At 41.5% G+C, this 16,542-nt stretch overlaps 1 protein-coding gene across 2 annotated transcripts in view; it reads left to right on the top strand.

Moving 5' to 3' along the window:
* ARHGAP20 (Rho GTPase activating protein 20) overlaps window positions 1-14,915 on the top strand; it is an 80,674-nt gene extending 65,759 nt beyond the window's left edge. For both annotated transcript variants that reach the window (XM_084893675.1, XM_084893674.1), the window contains exons 11-15: window positions 81-242; window positions 4,358-4,467; window positions 6,609-6,798; window positions 8,112-8,226; window positions 9,225-14,915. In XM_084893675.1, the coding sequence (XP_084749801.1) occupies window positions 81-242; window positions 4,358-4,467; window positions 6,609-6,798; window positions 8,112-8,226; window positions 9,225-11,104 (2,457 nt within the window). In that variant the 3' untranslated portion in view covers window positions 11,105-14,915. The remainder of the gene's footprint in view (window positions 1-80; window positions 243-4,357; window positions 4,468-6,608; window positions 6,799-8,111; window positions 8,227-9,224) is intronic.
* The last annotated feature ends 1,627 nt before the right edge of the window (window positions 14,916-16,542 follow it).

Raw genomic sequence — 16,542 nt, 5'->3', positions numbered from 1 at the left:
CCCCTTGTCCACCCTCGCCTCTGGCAGAGAGAGACTGCTGGTATGTGTTAAGTGCCTTTTCCCCCTTTGCTTTCCCACAGGATATACTTTTTTACCTTAATCAAAAAGGACCCGTCACGAAGGGCATCTTCAGACATCCCGGCAATGCAAAGCTTTGCAAAGAGCTGAGGGAGAAACTGGAGACGGGAGCAGACGTGCCCCTGGACTGTGAACACATTTTCGTGATAACGTCTGTTCTGAAGGTAGGCGTTCTCACTCCATCACCCACAGTGCACCTCTGGAGAAACAACTGGTTTCTTTCATTGTGACGTTAAACCTAAAAAGTGTTTAAAAAAAAAAAAATACTTCACAAAGTGAAGATTGTCTTTTAAAAGCCACGGCCAATGAATGGCATGGCATGGCATGGCAGACTTTTTGAGTTTTTCTATCCCACTCCACTCTTCTCATCATGACTTCTGCTACCCCATGCAAAAAAAAAAAAAAAAAAAAAAATATATATATATATATATATATATATATATATATATGAATTAAGTCAAATTTAAAATAATCAAAACACGTACAGCCCATTTACCAAAACAAACATCCTAACTATTGTATGATGACTTCCTCACAATCTCACTACCTTCCTAAAATATGCAATTCTTTCAAAAATATATACTTTATTAAACTTTGAAAAAGAAGTTTACTATGCCAAACAAGCATTTGCCTAACAACCGAAACAAAAATTGCTCTCTGAGGCTCCTGAAACTTCCATTCATTGATGCAGTCGTGGTGCCTTCCTTGTCCCCGATGCGTTTTAAAGTAAAAGTGGGGCAGGAGTGGCTCTGGACTCAGCCTCCTTTTATAAAAGCCTTCCCTGACATTTTTTATGGTTCTCACCCGACCCCATGGTTACTTAAGTCACATCCACACTTGGCTTAGAGCACTTCTAAAATGTTTTCCTCCCACATTCTTGAAAATGCCTCTTTTTTTTTTTTTTTTTTTTTTTTTAATGTAGAGTCAAAACCAGCTTTTAGCAGAGCTTTTGACCTTAGGGGTAGCTTCTGCAGACCTGCTCAGGCTCCCATCTCCCAGCCAGTGGGAAGCACCTTGCCAGGGCAGAGACAAGGCCCGGCCGCATCCTGGGGCGGGAGCATAAAAACCAAATTAAGGGAAACATGGTGAAGAAGACTCTCGCACACCCTACTCCTACCCTGTGGGGTGGGGAACGACTTACAGAATCCTGCTTTATGACTTAATGCACAGTCAGAGGATTCTTGGTAAATGGGCCAAGTCTGCTCTTAACCCTGCTACAGGCTGTGCTGTGCAGAGCACGCAGAAGAACCGGGAGGCCGGCTCATTCAGTTTGAATTGCTCAGGGTCTGTGATTGCTCTTCAACTCTGGAGCACAATAAAGATATGCATGGTGTGTGTGGCCAGATATACTGTCTGGGAGATACATACAAGTATACACACACAATGACTTTTTCTTTTTTAAGCATCTAATTAGACTTTCTCCCATCTCTTAATTTAAGAAGCTAAATCCTTTGCTGTTGTTTTTGTTGTTGTTGTTTGTTGTTTTTTTGTTTTTGTGATTTAGATTCTTTTTTTTATTATTGTTTGAAGCATGACAAATAGCAGTACATATGTCTCTTTTTTTCCCCCCTTGACCCTCCCAGCCTCCCCTACCCCCCCCCATATATACCTTCACCTGCTCCCCCCCACCCCGCCCCATGTCTTGTATCCATTGGTTGTGTGTATGCATGCATACAAGTCCTTCGATTGATCACTTACAGCCCACCCCCAACCTCCCTTGCCTTCCCGCTATAGTTTGACAGTCTGTTCAATGGCTCTTTATCTCTATAACTATTTTTCCCCATTTCTTTTCTTTAAAAAACCTTGCAACTGCATACTAGAAATGAACATATAATAACAAAAGACGTTTGAGTCCCAAGCCTTTGTTTTAGAACATTTTCCTTACCATGCTATTCTCCTCAGTTCCACACTTCTTAAGATTTTGTGCTAAATTATTGAGGCTCTTACAAAAATATAATAATCCTAGAAGAGTTCGACTGCATTCCAAATTGGAGAAGTATTACTTGTTCAAAAATAAGCAAAGGACAAAGCTAATGCAAATGATTGAAAAGTCTGGTTAAATAGGTTACAAGTAGTTGACATTCTATAACCATGTAACTGCATTTTACTCTCATTTCTTCTAAGTGGCTGCAGGAATGAACATACTTTTTGGCAAAAGTTAAAGTTTTTGAGCTTTTGTGTCTTCGTTTTAAGACCATTTGGAAGTGCTACTTTAGGTTCTCTTTAATGTTTTACTTCTGCTGGTTTTGTTTAAGTATAAGCTCAGCTCTTCAAACTATAATTGACAGAAAATTGCTTGAGACGCTGTAACTTTGATCCAACGGACCTTTGAGGGAAAGTTCATTTTTAGCCCTGCAGGAATCTCATCTCCGATGAGCCTGTAGTCCTGCTGGTGCCCGAGGCTCTGATTTGGAAAGGCAGGAGACAGCTGAGTGCTGGGAGTCGGTGATTTTAATTCAGGACCAGCTCTCATATCCTTTCTCAGCTGCGATGGCGGTTGTATTTCATAACTTGTTATTCCAGCTGTGGAGAGTTCATTGAGATGTTACGACCTATTATCTTTCAAGTGTAGGTTTAAGATTTAATGATGTTTTTTCTTCAAGACAGATCATAAGTATGTGTTCCACTGCGATTTAAAAAGAGTGCTATTGTCACTGTCCCACTTTGAAATAACAGAGTTTGCCTCTTTGAATCTGACTTTTAAAGTAGGTGCGGCAACTAAAATTAGTTTGGAATTATGAAAATTCAATACCTTTACCCAAAAAGAGATAACTTTTGTAAAGACACATCTGAGTCACAAGTATCCGGGTACATTTCTCCTGGAAGACGTAATAGAACAGAGAAACATATAACAGAATAGGAAGAATCAGTCATCTTCCCGCTTGCTTGCCACTCTTTAAAAAAAATGTGTTGTGATTGCAGGCATGACTACAAAGAGGTTTTTAAAATTATATTGGAATCTCAATTATAGTTAGTTGGCCTTCCCTTGTCCTCACTAATATTTGTCCATATGCAAATAGCATCAGCTCAGTAGTAACCACCACTGTGTGTGGGACTGTGCTTGGCATTGAAGTGTACGAGTGGAGAGTGAGGGTCCGCCCTGGCCTTGGAGGTCTCATGAGCTGCTGGGGGAAAGACACATGTATTCAGCTAACTAGAATAGTGAGGTGTCGCAGCCTTCCTATCAGTAACATAAGCATGACATGTAAGTAACAAGCTGTGTTGTCTTTTGTCAAGTGGGGAGAAAAAGATTTGGTTTTCCAGCAATATTTAAATTGCTCAATTGCATCTTTCACCACTTTCCATGAACTTGTAGAATGATAGCCAACCATTGGTACAGTGCTTAGACATGAAACTGAGTTTTCTCTGCCTAAAGTTTACTGAGGTAGAGATCAGACTTTGCAAGCTTAGCTTTGCAAATACCATGCCAAAAGCAACAGAGAGAGTTGGCTTAAAACAGAAGTGAACATAGGACTAGAACCAAATTTAGTTTATGTTTAAGCTTTTTATAAACAAAGGTCAAACAACAAACATCCTTGGCCATAAGTATATGCATTATGATCTGGTCCCACCACACCCAGCCCCACCAATCGTTCAGCAGAGCAGAGTCTGGAAGGTCAGAGAGGACAATGTGCTGGGCACGTGCCAATCAGTGTACATCAGGCACAGGGTGCCTCTCCAGGCTCTCAGAGCCCATCCACCGCCTGGAATGCTTTTTCTCCCCAAATAGTGAGAGCCCTTCCATGGGAATAGGAGGGAGAAACTATCTCTAAATAGAAATTGCTCAGCAATTCCGCTGGAATATAACATTTGAAAATAGCAAGGACTCTGTTTTATTCACTGCTCTGTCCCTAGTACATATGAGCAAATATGTATAGAATGATTGGATGCTAATTACATTAGGAACCTCACCAATATCTTTGGCATTTCTTTGAACCAGTGATTTGAAGGGGAATGGCGGATTTAGGATGATTTGCCAGGCCCTGTCACATACACTAGTTTGCTAAAATCTATACACACGGGCACTTTCAGCCCAAAGAGGTTGTCCTGTATCTTTCCCGTTACAATCCAGACTCCAGTTGCTCCTCTGGTTTTTGCTAGAAAAAAGTCAAAGCCTGTGTTTCTACATGTGCACATTAGTGGAGAGTTGGCACCAAGAACTGTGTATTCCAAAGAAGGGAAGACTTAACTCTTTTCAACAAAATGTTTTCTAATCGCTCCAGTACATGTTTAGCATGAGAATAATGATTTAAAATATTTATTTTTCCCTCTCTCTCAGGATTTTCTACGACATGTTCCCAGAAGTATTTTCTTAACAGATCTCTATGATAACTGGGTATGTGTAATGGATCAAGGAAATGATGAAGAGAAAATAAATATGATTCAAAGGTAACTATTCTAATTTGGTCACATCTCAAAAATACTTTTTAAAAATCATATGTTTTATAAACTTATCTTGTGAAGTAATGATATCCATGGGGATCAGTTTAAAAACAGACTTATCCTAGCCACTGTCATTACTATGATTGTTTATTCCCTAATCTTATTAACATGGCACACGATCATTGTACACCTTCTATCTATCTGTCTAAATCTGAGAGGAGTTGACAAAAACCAATACTATAAACCCAATTTATGATTTTAATTTTGGTAAATATTTAACTAGACAACACAGAGAATATTTCTTCTTTCAATGAACTCACAATCTGGTAGAGTGCACAGGTAAAGCCAGAATTACAATGGCAATTCAGTAGTCAGTGTTGTAAAAGAGATACGTGGAGGAGGGCATTGTGGGAGCACGGCAGAGAAGCAGGTAGCTTTGGATAAACGTCAAGAAAAGGGAGTTACAGATGCAGTCTGATCATAAGAAATGCATCATCTGTATTCAGGCAAAGGAAGCTGCTAGCAGAACTCACCCCCGGTTCATCCATATTTCCTGCATTATAAGAGAGCAAGAAAGAAGTGTCCATCAAAAAAGCAATACTTCCAGCTGCTCTTTGAAAATCCAAAAATCCCAATACCGTTTTTTCCATATGCTTCTTCAATACAGTTTTTTTCTTGAACAATTTTAAAATACGTTATTATCTGCATCCTGCTATTGATAGACACGCCTTGTCTGTAGAAGAACAGGGTACAACTGTTGAAGAAAGAAAGCAAAACCTTGTCACAAAATACTCTCTGCTTCCATTATGGTTTGGTGGAGACCATTCGGAGATAGTGAAGGTTAGATTCAGTGCATGTGGCTCATTGTCTAAAACTTTACACCCTACTGTTAAGGATGATTTCCTTAAAAAAAGAAAACATAACACTATGACTCTCATACAAATATAAAATGAACATGTGTAAAAGATTTTGTTTAAATCATTAATTAATGAGAGAAATGATAAGATATTGCAACCAGTTCAAAGGAAATTTCAAACTACGACAACTTATGTAATTGAATCAGAAATGAATTTATAAATAGATGCAGAACTGGCTTTCTCTACTGAGGCCTTGAGGGGTAGTGGAAGGGCACAAATAAATCATTTGCCTCTTGACCAGACAGAATTTTCAATTCTATGAGCAAGTGTTAGGTGCACTGTAAGCCATCAATAACTTACAGAGTTTGTAGAGTTAGCTCAGAGGCTGAGGGCCTCCGGTAACCCAAGAGTGTGCTAGACAGTGTCTCACTTTCCATTGAGCGCACTCAGTAATCTTTTGGTCTATTTCAATATCTATCATAACTTGTCCCTATAAACTTCACTCGCTGTGAGTTCATTGTACTGAAGAAATGCCTCTGTTGTTTTTGCAACAGGAATCAAACTAATTTTCTCCTCTTGGTTGAGATTCTTGTTTTAAAAAAGCAACAACCATGATATCAACATATACGTTTTCTGGATGATAGTAAATATCATTTTCAGTGAGTGATAATTTGAAAACCTCTTATCACTTACAAAAGGAGAACAGTAGGAACTAGACCATCATAAGCTTGCCTTATATGTGAAAGTGATACCAGTGAGACGAGCCTTGGGACAAATTGCCTTTAGGAGCTAGTGGAGCAGAGCCCAAGCCCTAAGAATGGCCTGGGCATTCTTAATAGCTCAAGTTTGGGTTCCAACCAAGAGATCCACCTGGAAACAAAGGAGCGCTTTAAGTTTAATGGTTGTGGACTTTTCATCAGAAAGATTTTGTGGGGTTTTGGTGGAGAATATTCTGAAATGTTACAGGATTTAATTAAATTAAAATGCATCATATTAGTTTCAGGTAGATATGTTGGGTAGCATTTTTGATGAGCCATTTTTGTGCAGGCTCTTATATTTTCACTGAGTTGTGAAGACAGTGTATACAATAAATAGCTAAATCCCCGGGCTTACATTCCCTCTTTCTGTGCAGGCAGGGCTCACTTTACATGGTTCCATGTTAACTGAAACTCTCGCACATCTGTGTTTTGTTTTGCATGAGGAATTCGTGGAAAGCGAGGGTTGCCTGTTTATACAAATAGTTTATGAAATGTCTTGCTTAAAGAGTGCATTTTTTTTTTCTATCTTCAGGCTGTTAGACCAGCTTCCGAGAGCCAATATTGTTCTTCTGAAGTACCTTTTTGGGGTACTGCACAACATTGAGCAACAAGCCTCAGACAATCAGATGAACGCGTATAACTTGGCCGTGTGTATCGCTCCGAGCATCCTGTGGTCTGCTACTTCCTGCAGCCCGGAACTGGAAACCGTATACGCAAAGAAGGTAATGCAGCTTTTCATTCCTATGCCCTGGGAGCCTGAGTCCCCATTTTGAAGCTAAACTTCAGGGTATTAATTCTGAAAGACATTTTCTTAAAGAACATAAATTTGGGTTCAGTAATGGTTTTATCCTATCTTGGTGAACTATAGAAAAGTGGTTTCTTTTTTTTTTAATATATATTTTATTGATTTTTCACAGAGAGGAAGGAAGAGGGATAGAGAGCTAGAAACGTCGATGAGAGAGAAACATCGACCAGGACCAGCTGCCTCCTGCACACCCCCTACCGGGGATGTGCCCGCAACCAATGTACATGCTCTTGACTGGAATCAAACTTGGGACCTTTCAGTCCGCCAGCCGATGCTCTATCCACTGAGCCAAACCGGTTTCGGCAAAAAGTGGTTTCTGAAACAGAAAAGTGCTAGCAGTTGCATTAGTTCTTTTTCCTTGAGAGAGGCAAAAAACTGAGACTGACTTCAACTACAGAATGATAAGCAGTTGGTTTGAGAAAAGAAACAAGAACTTTGAAGTTAGACAAGCCAGGGTTCACATCTCAGCCCCACCACTTGCCAGAGGTATACTCCTGGGCAACATTAATTACACTGACCCAGTGTCTCCTCTGGAAAGTGGAGGTGGTGATAATACCTCATTCATAAGATGGTTCCTTGAAATCACACCCCTGTGGTGCCTGGCACGCCCCCCATTCTGTTTGCTTCTCTGCTCAGCTATTGGAGCAGGGAAACTACAGCGAGCCTCCAGTACAGCTCAGTGGAGGCAGAAAGCTCCCTGGTGAGGTCTCACCTCTTCTGCAGGAGCCTCCCCTTAGGGAGACTGTGGGAAGGAAGTGCCTAGGGAGAGACCAAAGGGGCAAAATGCAGGTTTTCTCTCCAGCTGTCTCTCTCCTTCGCAGCCAGCCCATAGGGGATGCCCTCTTCCCAGACCCAAGACAACTGCCTCATGCATAAGACATGCATTAATATGTCTGTCTAGTGATGCTTCATGGGCTTTAATAACAAAGTATATTTCTTTACCCCAAGCACTGTAGAGAATATGTAAAACTAATTTTAAAGACAGAACCATTTGGATGAAAATGTTAGTATTAAGCCAAAACCACAAATAATAACTTTAGTCCACTGATTAAAATGTGTTTCTATCCCCAAATTACTCTTGTCATAGCTTTTTATACCTTAAAAACAGACATGATTTTTTTTTCCCTCAGGATTCTTTTGCATTTTTGTTGAAATCACTCATATATTAAGTATGGTTTATAGATATGCTGTATGGAAAGTGGCATTTCAATTTTGTCCCTTTTTGTACAGAATACTCTGCTTTTTCAATTTCTGATCGAGAATTGCTGTCGAATATTTGGAGAAGAAATCACTTCCCTCTTTGGAGAGGAGTCGGTGCCGTGTGACATCAGAGAGAATACCTCAGGTACTGTGACTAATTGGGTTGTTTTCATGTGAGAAATAGACGGGCGTCTGGGAAGGTGATGGTACAGTGGTTGTCCTGGATCCCACAGCAGCTCCAGGGAAGGGAGCCACTGGCCTGGGTCAGTGGGCCTCGGGCGCCTTCATGAGAAGGCCCACTGGTGTGAACACTGGTGGGGTTCACTTAGATAAGACGAGATCCCCAACTTCAGGAACCTGATAGCACCTGTTGGTGTTAATCTTTTTTGTAAACGGAACTTTACAAGGAATGTTAACGCACATCATAGGACTGGAGTTAAAGCTGGAGCAGAAGGCCCAGAGGCTGCAGAGGCAGCCGGGCTTTTTCTCTCTCCCCTTCCTCTGCATCCCTGGGACACTCGGGATGCTGGTGGCTCTAATGCTGTTTCTAAGCAACAGCATTTAGACTGTGAAGTCCTGTAGCACCTATGACTAGTTAGATCACCTCTGGTCAATTATTCTCTGCCACTGAACATTAATTCTGTATCTACAAAATATGGATAGCCATAATGCCTGACTTTTGTGGTTGTTTTAAAGATTAAATAAATAATGGAAAATTAAAGAACTCTATCAAAGAGAAGTGGACAGGGTTAGTAAATGGTTGCCCTGAGAGTGAATTGGGTGTATTCACCAGCAAGCCATGCTAGAAGGCGGTCTCATTCGGAATCCAGGTGTACTTGGCATTGATTCCTTTATTTTTTTGTATCATATCTTGGTATTATGTCATGTACCTTTGCTTTGAGGAAATCTTACTTAAGGAAAGCCCATTTCTTCAGGAACTGAGATAAATCTAGTACACCCAATTTTACTTTGTGTTCTGCACTGACACATTGAGAGATTGTGAATGGTCTTTTTTCCTTAAGTATGGAAATTGGAAAAAATCTACATGAAAAGAGAATTAAACTAAGCATCACAGCTTTTGTTTCTTTGGGCAGCATGCACTTGGAGTATTTAACGAGGTTATCACGGTTTGATTTCCCGCAGATATCCCTTGCTTACAAATGACCGACTCCTCCTATGACAGCTTGGAAAACGAGTTGAATGAGGATGCCGAAGCTCCATGCAGCGACCTGGTGCCAGCCCTCGGCCAGGGGAGCAGAAGCATGGACTCTGTCCTCACCCTCAGTGATTATGACCCCGACCAGCCTGAGCTGGAAGGTCTTTTAACCCTGATTGACTTTGACTTAGACCATCCTAAACACGAAGACATTCAAATGGAAGGGCCTCTCGATGCCATGCCGGCGGCTGTCACAGCGCTGGGCGGAGAGGCCACCCTGCAGGACCACGCCGGGGCCCCATCCGGCACCACCACGCCCGGCTGCGTGTCCGTGGCTACGGAAGATGCTCCGAAAAGCCCTCAGCGCCCCCGGCGCTGCTCGGAGCCCAGCATGGACCACCGAGATGCAAAGCTTTCCTCTTTCCGCGAGTGTAACCAGAAAAAGCTACGCAAGTCCAGCTGCGATGCAATCCTGTCACAGAAAGGTGAGGAGCATCTGAAGCAGAAGGAACCCCCACAGGAGGAGGGTAAGACAGAGTCTAAACAGGCTGTAGCCACAGGCACTGATCACAAGAAGAATGCCTCTAATAAAAATGCCAAGAAGAAGGGCTTCTTTGGTCATGAAGCAAGCCATGGGAAGCTGCTTCCTCCCTCAAAGCCAGTGGCCATTTCGGTGGCATCTTGCAATTACATGCCCTCACAGGATTGTCCCAGGAGCCAGCCATCGGCGGCAGACACCCCCAGGCTCGCCCAGCCCCCCGCAGCGGAGGCCCCCAAGAGTTCCCGGAGGCAGCGGTGCTGCTCGGAGCCCAGCGTCCTTGACCAGCACTCCAAGCTGAGCTACCTCAGGGGCATTTTCTCAAGGAAATACAACAAAGCCAGCCACGAAGTAGGCCCCTCGCCTGGAGAGGAGGCATATCTCCAGCAGCACAAGTCTTTACAGATGGAGGGGCAGAAGCTCATCAACCAGAGCCTCATCATGGGGATCGAGGTGGGCAAGAGCGGGGCCACGAGCCAGAGCACCGAGAAGATCGTACCCTCGAGGTTAAACCTCTGCTCCAGGACCAGCTGTTCCAGCCTGTCCTCCCCGGGCACCTCCCCATCCGGCTCCTCCGTGAGCTCCCAAGACAGCGCTTTCTCCCAGATTTCAGAGCATTCCGTGTTTACGCCCGCTGAGACGTCCTCCCCGGTAGGTTGCACTTTTCAGGCCCACAGCCAGCAGGGAGAACCTTCCGACCTCGGCCGCTCCAGTCTCGTTTCTGGAGTGTCTGGCCCCGCCTTTGAGCAGGCCAGCAGCAGCCTGACTTACACAAAAAAGGATACCGTAGAGAGGCATTCACACATGCACTCTGTGACCCTCCATCCCAGCACGTGGCTAAGAAATGGCATGGCCAGCTTAAAAAACTGGTCCCTCAAAAACAAAGCCAGGGCAGCCAGACCAGAGGAAAAGAAAACAGCTTCTCGACCAGGGCCTGCAGAGCCACCCCCACATGCTTCTGGGGACCCAGAAGCCAACCCACAGCAAAAGACACAGAAAGACACGCCCCCGAGGGCACCTGCAGAATTGGCGGCTGTGCCAGCAGCCCAGCCGCACAGCGACGACGACCCCAGCCACGGCTCCGAGCCACGCGGCAGCTCTCCATCCGGCCAAGCGGAAGGCACATTGGAGCTTTGTGTGAAGTCACAGGAGGAAGGAGAGAGTAGCGGGCAGTGCCCCCCGGGTACCCCGCCCTGCGAGAGGCCCTCACCCAGCTCTCCGGTCATGGATGACGAGTCCAGCCCAGACTCAGGGCCCACAGCAGTGTGTGATGCTACAGACAAGCATTCAACCAAAGACGTCTTACCACAAGAAGGACCTGATGTCTAGAAGAACAGAAGGCGGCCTGTTCATGACATCGAGACAATGATCTCTAGGGCCCCTTTGTATAAAGCACCTGGAATAGGTAGCAAAAAGATAATTATTGCTAATACTTAGTACAATAAAATGATTCTCTTTACAAAGACCATGTGGCCAGAAGTTTAACTACAATAGTTCGTTAGAGCGTGGGACCGGGCTTGTCATGATTTTAGAGATACGAGCAGAGTTAGAGAAAGTGTCTTCTTTTTTTTTCTTTATTGAATTTATTGGGTAACATTGGTTAATAAAATTATATAGGTTTCAGGTGAACAATTACATAACACATCATCAATATACTGTATTGTGTGTTCACCACTCAAGTCAAGGCTGCTTCCATCACCATTTATCTCCCTTTACCCTATTCTATCACTCCACCCGCTTTAGTTCTAGTAAGCACCATACAGTTGTCTGTGTCTATGAGGGTGTTTTGTTTTGTTTTGTTTGGGGGCGGGGGGGTACTTAATCCCTTCACCTTTTTCACTCAGCTCCCCAACCCCCACACCCTTTGACAATTGTCAGTCTCTATGTGTCTGTCTGTATTTTGTTCGTTAGTGGAATCATGTGGTACTTGTTTTTCTCTGACTGGTTTATCATTTAGCATAAATAGGAAGCATGCATTATACCAGGTTAGACCCGAGAAGGCCGGGGTATCAATAGTGAAGAATGGAGACAGTGGAGAGAGGGGAAAAGTGCAGACAATCCACATTCCATGGAATAAGTTCAATAAATAAGCAAGAAATACGCCACTAATCAAAGTATTGGGAAGAAAAGCATGCCCGGTAAGGAAGGAAATCATGTGAAACATTTCCCTCAACCCAAGTCACTGGCTATTTCTGTGACTTCTTAGAGTCCTATGTCCTCGCAGGATCGTTCAGAAAATATCCCAGGATGTAGCTAGACTGGGGGAAAAGAGAGTGGCTCAAGAGCCGTGAGTATCACGATGCCTTTTTTGTTGGTTGTGTTACTTGATTCATTTTTCCAATAGCACTGCATCGCTTTGCAATGGCTCCGGTGAACAGCAGGGCGGAGAAAGATGAAATGGTGCCCATCTCCATGTTCTTTACAGAGGGAGCTGGGCTGGGAGCGTTCTGCAGAAACACAGCGTTTCCAATTAGAAGGTGGCCTGAAAGCGCCCGTTACCTGAGGGTGGGGGAAAACTGCAACACAGCCCTTTCTCTGTTACACAAATGCTGTTGCCAGCATGGTGATAGCCAGGCTCCTCTTTGCCGAAATGTTTTCTGCAGCCCCGCCCCTTAGATAGCCAGCCAAGACACATGACTGATAAGTCATCCTTTTTCTAATTATCATTTGGCCATAGAGAGAGCAATTTTGAGTTTGCCAGCTGATGAAGAGTTGCAGAATAGAATACCCACCCAAGTGGCTACCGGGCCTTCTCAGTCATTGGCTTTGGATCTCCCTACCTCCAGGAGTTTTTACATACCTTTGTCCCAAATGACTCATGGTTTACAGATAGTGTATACCCCTTCCCATTGGTTTAGATCCATGGACAATTTTCTCTCTTGCCTTAAAGTGACACTGGTACATCTCCTGGATTAACTCCATTGATTATTAGGTCTTGCCAGCCAGAATGGAGGGATAGAGTCAGGAAAGGATGTTCATTTTCCTTCATTTCAACTTGTTACTTATAAGAAGCTTAGAACCCACTGGGTCTCTCTAGTCCACCATCAAATGGACCTTTCTCCCACAAACTAGCTTATTTCTAACTATATTTCTGAGCCATTAGGAAGCTTTTATGTTAAATGTTCTTTCTCTGTTGTCCTAAATGTTGTTGTTTTTGTTGTTGTTTTGTTTTGTTTTGTTTTCAGTTAAAGGGAGAAAAATGTTTTCTGGTGGCTCTGGCCAGGTGGTTCAGTTGGTTAGAGTGTCATCCTGATATGCCAAGGTTGTGGGTTCAATCCCTAGTCAGGGCACATGCAAGAATTAACCAATGAGTGTATAAATAAATAGAACAACAAATCAATGTTTCTCTCTCTCTCTCTCTCTCTCTCTCTCTCTCTCTCTCTCCCTTCCTCTCTCTCTAAAATCACTAAAATAAATAAAAATAAAATGTTTTCTGTAAGACATAACAAGTCTTTTCAGTATTAGCTATTGGTGCTACCTACCTCTGGGGTACATAGCCCTGTTTGCCCTTAGCATTTTAATTAGCTTTTATAAATCTGGGTCCAAAGAACTCCTTCATGACACTGGCCATCTCAGCCACAGGTGTGAAGTAGATTTCACTCTGTCCTATAGTTAGACTTCTAAGAGTCCATATGCATTTTTTGCTATATTGAAAGGCAACAGGGATCTCCCTTACCCCTAGGGCAAAACTACTGTCAGAACTGCAAGATGTGAATGAAGCTCTTCCAGCTTCGAGTGTCTCTTTGGAAGAAATTTCTTCTCTACTTAACAAAATATTAGTTCTAGCCATATATATATATATATATATATATATATATATATATATATATATATATAGTCACCCACCCAATTTGAAGTATAGAAGGAAATAAATATTGAGGTTTTTAAATATTCCTGCTCTCTGTGTTCCCTTAGATTCTCTTATAATACTTAATGTAAATAGTTTGTTAATATTGCTGTAAAGTATTCTATTGTATGATTTGAAGAACATCATTTTATTATACCCTGTTAATCTATAATATATTAGACTCATGCTTTATCTAAAATGTTTAAGTTTGTATAATATATCTTGACAGATTTTACTATCCCGTTATAAATGTGTATTTTTGTACTTGCAGAAACTGCTGCTAACTTTTAAAGTTGTTTGGTTTTCAAGGCACTGATAATGGATATGTATGAAGCCCATGCTGTCTATTAAATGAAATACCATTCTCCAAAGTTAACAATCTCCTCAGAGCAATGTTCCCTTTGTAGAATTGTTCTAGTTAATGAGCCAAATTTCTGCTTACCATTGGAAATTTCATAAAATGCTATTAAGGTAGAATTGGAACTTTGAGCTTTTAGTCATAGATCATGGTCAGTCTTTCTAGAAGAGAAAAAAATAAAGCTTTTCTATTTTTCTAATCTTACCATTTACCAAACAAGACATGCTTTAAACACAGTCTTCATTTGCTTAAGTATTAATGTTTTCATTGTGCTTCTGGAATCAGATTTTGTCTTTATTCTCATATCAAAAGAACCATCAACTTGTTTTAATTGGTGGTATGATATTTTCTTACCTGAATTTAAACCATTTTGATCAGATTGACCAAGTTGCTCCCAGACATGACTACTTCTGAGGTCATATAGATGTATTATTGGTTTCTCAGGACTGCTGCGTCTTTACTTGTCAGAGTTCATTGGAGTTCATTCTCTACGTTACCATTTCAAAGAGATGCAAGAAAATGTACTTAGTTCAGAAAAATGATTTTTTCTAATAGCACTGATTAGGTACAGGCAGTGTGCACATATACTGATGTTAATTTCTCCCTAAATTTTACAGAAATACAAAGATTACTGTAAAAAGAGAGTCTTGATGTACTAAAAACATTGGATTCAAGAAATTTTCTCATTGTGTTTTTCTGCTTTTCATGGCATGCCATTGAGTTGAAAAGATCTAATGTTTCCTGGAACCAATGACATATTTTGTTTGTTGGAAAGAAATTCTTAGTATGTATCTTAAGCCAAATTGTGGTAGTAAGTGTTTAACTTATCTTTTCCTACCTGGTCATGTTTTAATGACTTAAGAGAAAGTCTTTGCAAACTGCTTATTTCAATACAAAGAAAAAAACTGAATAATAAAAGCTGAGTAAAATGTTAACTTGAACATCTATTCTGGTTATGAGAATATCTTGTAAGCTAAGTTTTCTGCTGAAAGAAAAATACTGCTGCCCTGGTCAGTTTTTCTCAGTGGTTAGTACACCGACCCTCGGACCCAAGGCTCACAAGTTCAATTCTGGGCACAAACAGGAGGCAACCAATCGCTGTGTCTCTCCCCCTCCTCACTCCCCCTTCCATTCTCTCTAAGAGGTCAATGGGAAAACTATCCTTGGGCAAGAATTAAAAAAAAAAATACTGCTGAGTTGTGTGTGCTATCTACCCCAAGTATGAGTCCTCTGTTTCAAAGCCACCTGTGAATATAAATTATGTGTATTGTTGTTGTTTTACACATAGTGACCTCCTTGACTTCAGTTCTGCATTTGTGTGGTGGAATTAGAAGGCTCTGAGGTGTAGTTTGGAAATTTTTGTTTTGTTTTGAAGTCCCAAAAAAAGATACACAGAGGATGATATTAGATGTATAGTGTTACTTAATTTGTACGGTGTGTCATTGCATGGGAACAGCTTTTAGATAGTTCAGTGTTGTTTCTAACCTACTTACTTTGTTAAGGAAAAGTAAATAATTTTCTGGAGTTCAGTATTACATGGCAGTGTATGGTGCAGATTTGGAAGACACTAAAGTTTAAATGCTAATTATTTTCATATAGGTTTTATTTTACATTACAGTAATGTGTAATTTAATTTAAAACTTCCTACAGTTTCTTGATCTACTATGAGGAGTGAGTAAATTGGCTAAAAACCAGTATTTGTGCTAAGCGAAATAAGCCAGTCAGAGAGAAAATTATCACATAATCTCATTCATATGGGGAATCCAAAGAACAAAATAAACTAATGAACAAATAGGTCCAGAGACATAAATGCATGGGACAGACTGATGAATTTCAGAGGAAAGGCAAGGGTGGGTGGATGGGTGGGAAGAAATGCATATATGCATATCCCATGAACACAGATTATAGGGTGGTGAAGGCCTGGGATGATGGTGTAGGGGGCTAGAAGGAGTCAATGGGGGGAAAGGAGGCATCTGTAATACTTTCAACAATAAAGATTTTTTAAAATCAAAAAAAAACAAAAAAAAAAAAACACCTATATTTGTGAGGTAGGCCTATTACTCTCAGTAAAATGGACGCTATAAAGGAACACTTCTTTTCTGCCAGGTTACAGGGGCTGTGATTGTTACTGCCTAAAATTCAGGGGAAAGAAACATATCTTTGCCCATGAATGGGAAGACTGAAAAATAGAGAATCATCAAAATATATGAACATAGAAAAGCTTATTACTTAAAGGCAAAGCAAATGAATGGGTGGGAAAAGGAGCCAAAGATGAGCCAATTCAAGCAACAAACTGAATCGCAAAGAGGTCAAAGAAATCTGAAAAGAGGGAAAGAGCATGGCTAGGAGGAGGTAGAGGTGTTGCAAATGATATAAATACTATTCAGGCCATTTAATGCCAAGGACTATTCTATACCCTAAAACTGCAATATGAAAAAAGATTGTTTCTGTCCTCAGGAGCTTTAAACAACTAAGGGGAAAATGAGTTGTGTAGAAGAAAGGGAAGATTAGCATTTATTGGACACTTATTGTTGCCTGCATTTATGAATGCATACATGTACT

Source organism: Pipistrellus hanaki (assembly GCF_964339955.1).
Source record: "Pipistrellus hanaki genome assembly, chromosome: 9".
Taxonomy (NCBI): domain Eukaryota; kingdom Metazoa; phylum Chordata; class Mammalia; order Chiroptera; family Vespertilionidae; genus Pipistrellus; species Pipistrellus hanaki.
Note: the sequence above shows the minus strand (reverse complement) of the source record. Positions and strands in the feature narration are given on the sequence as shown.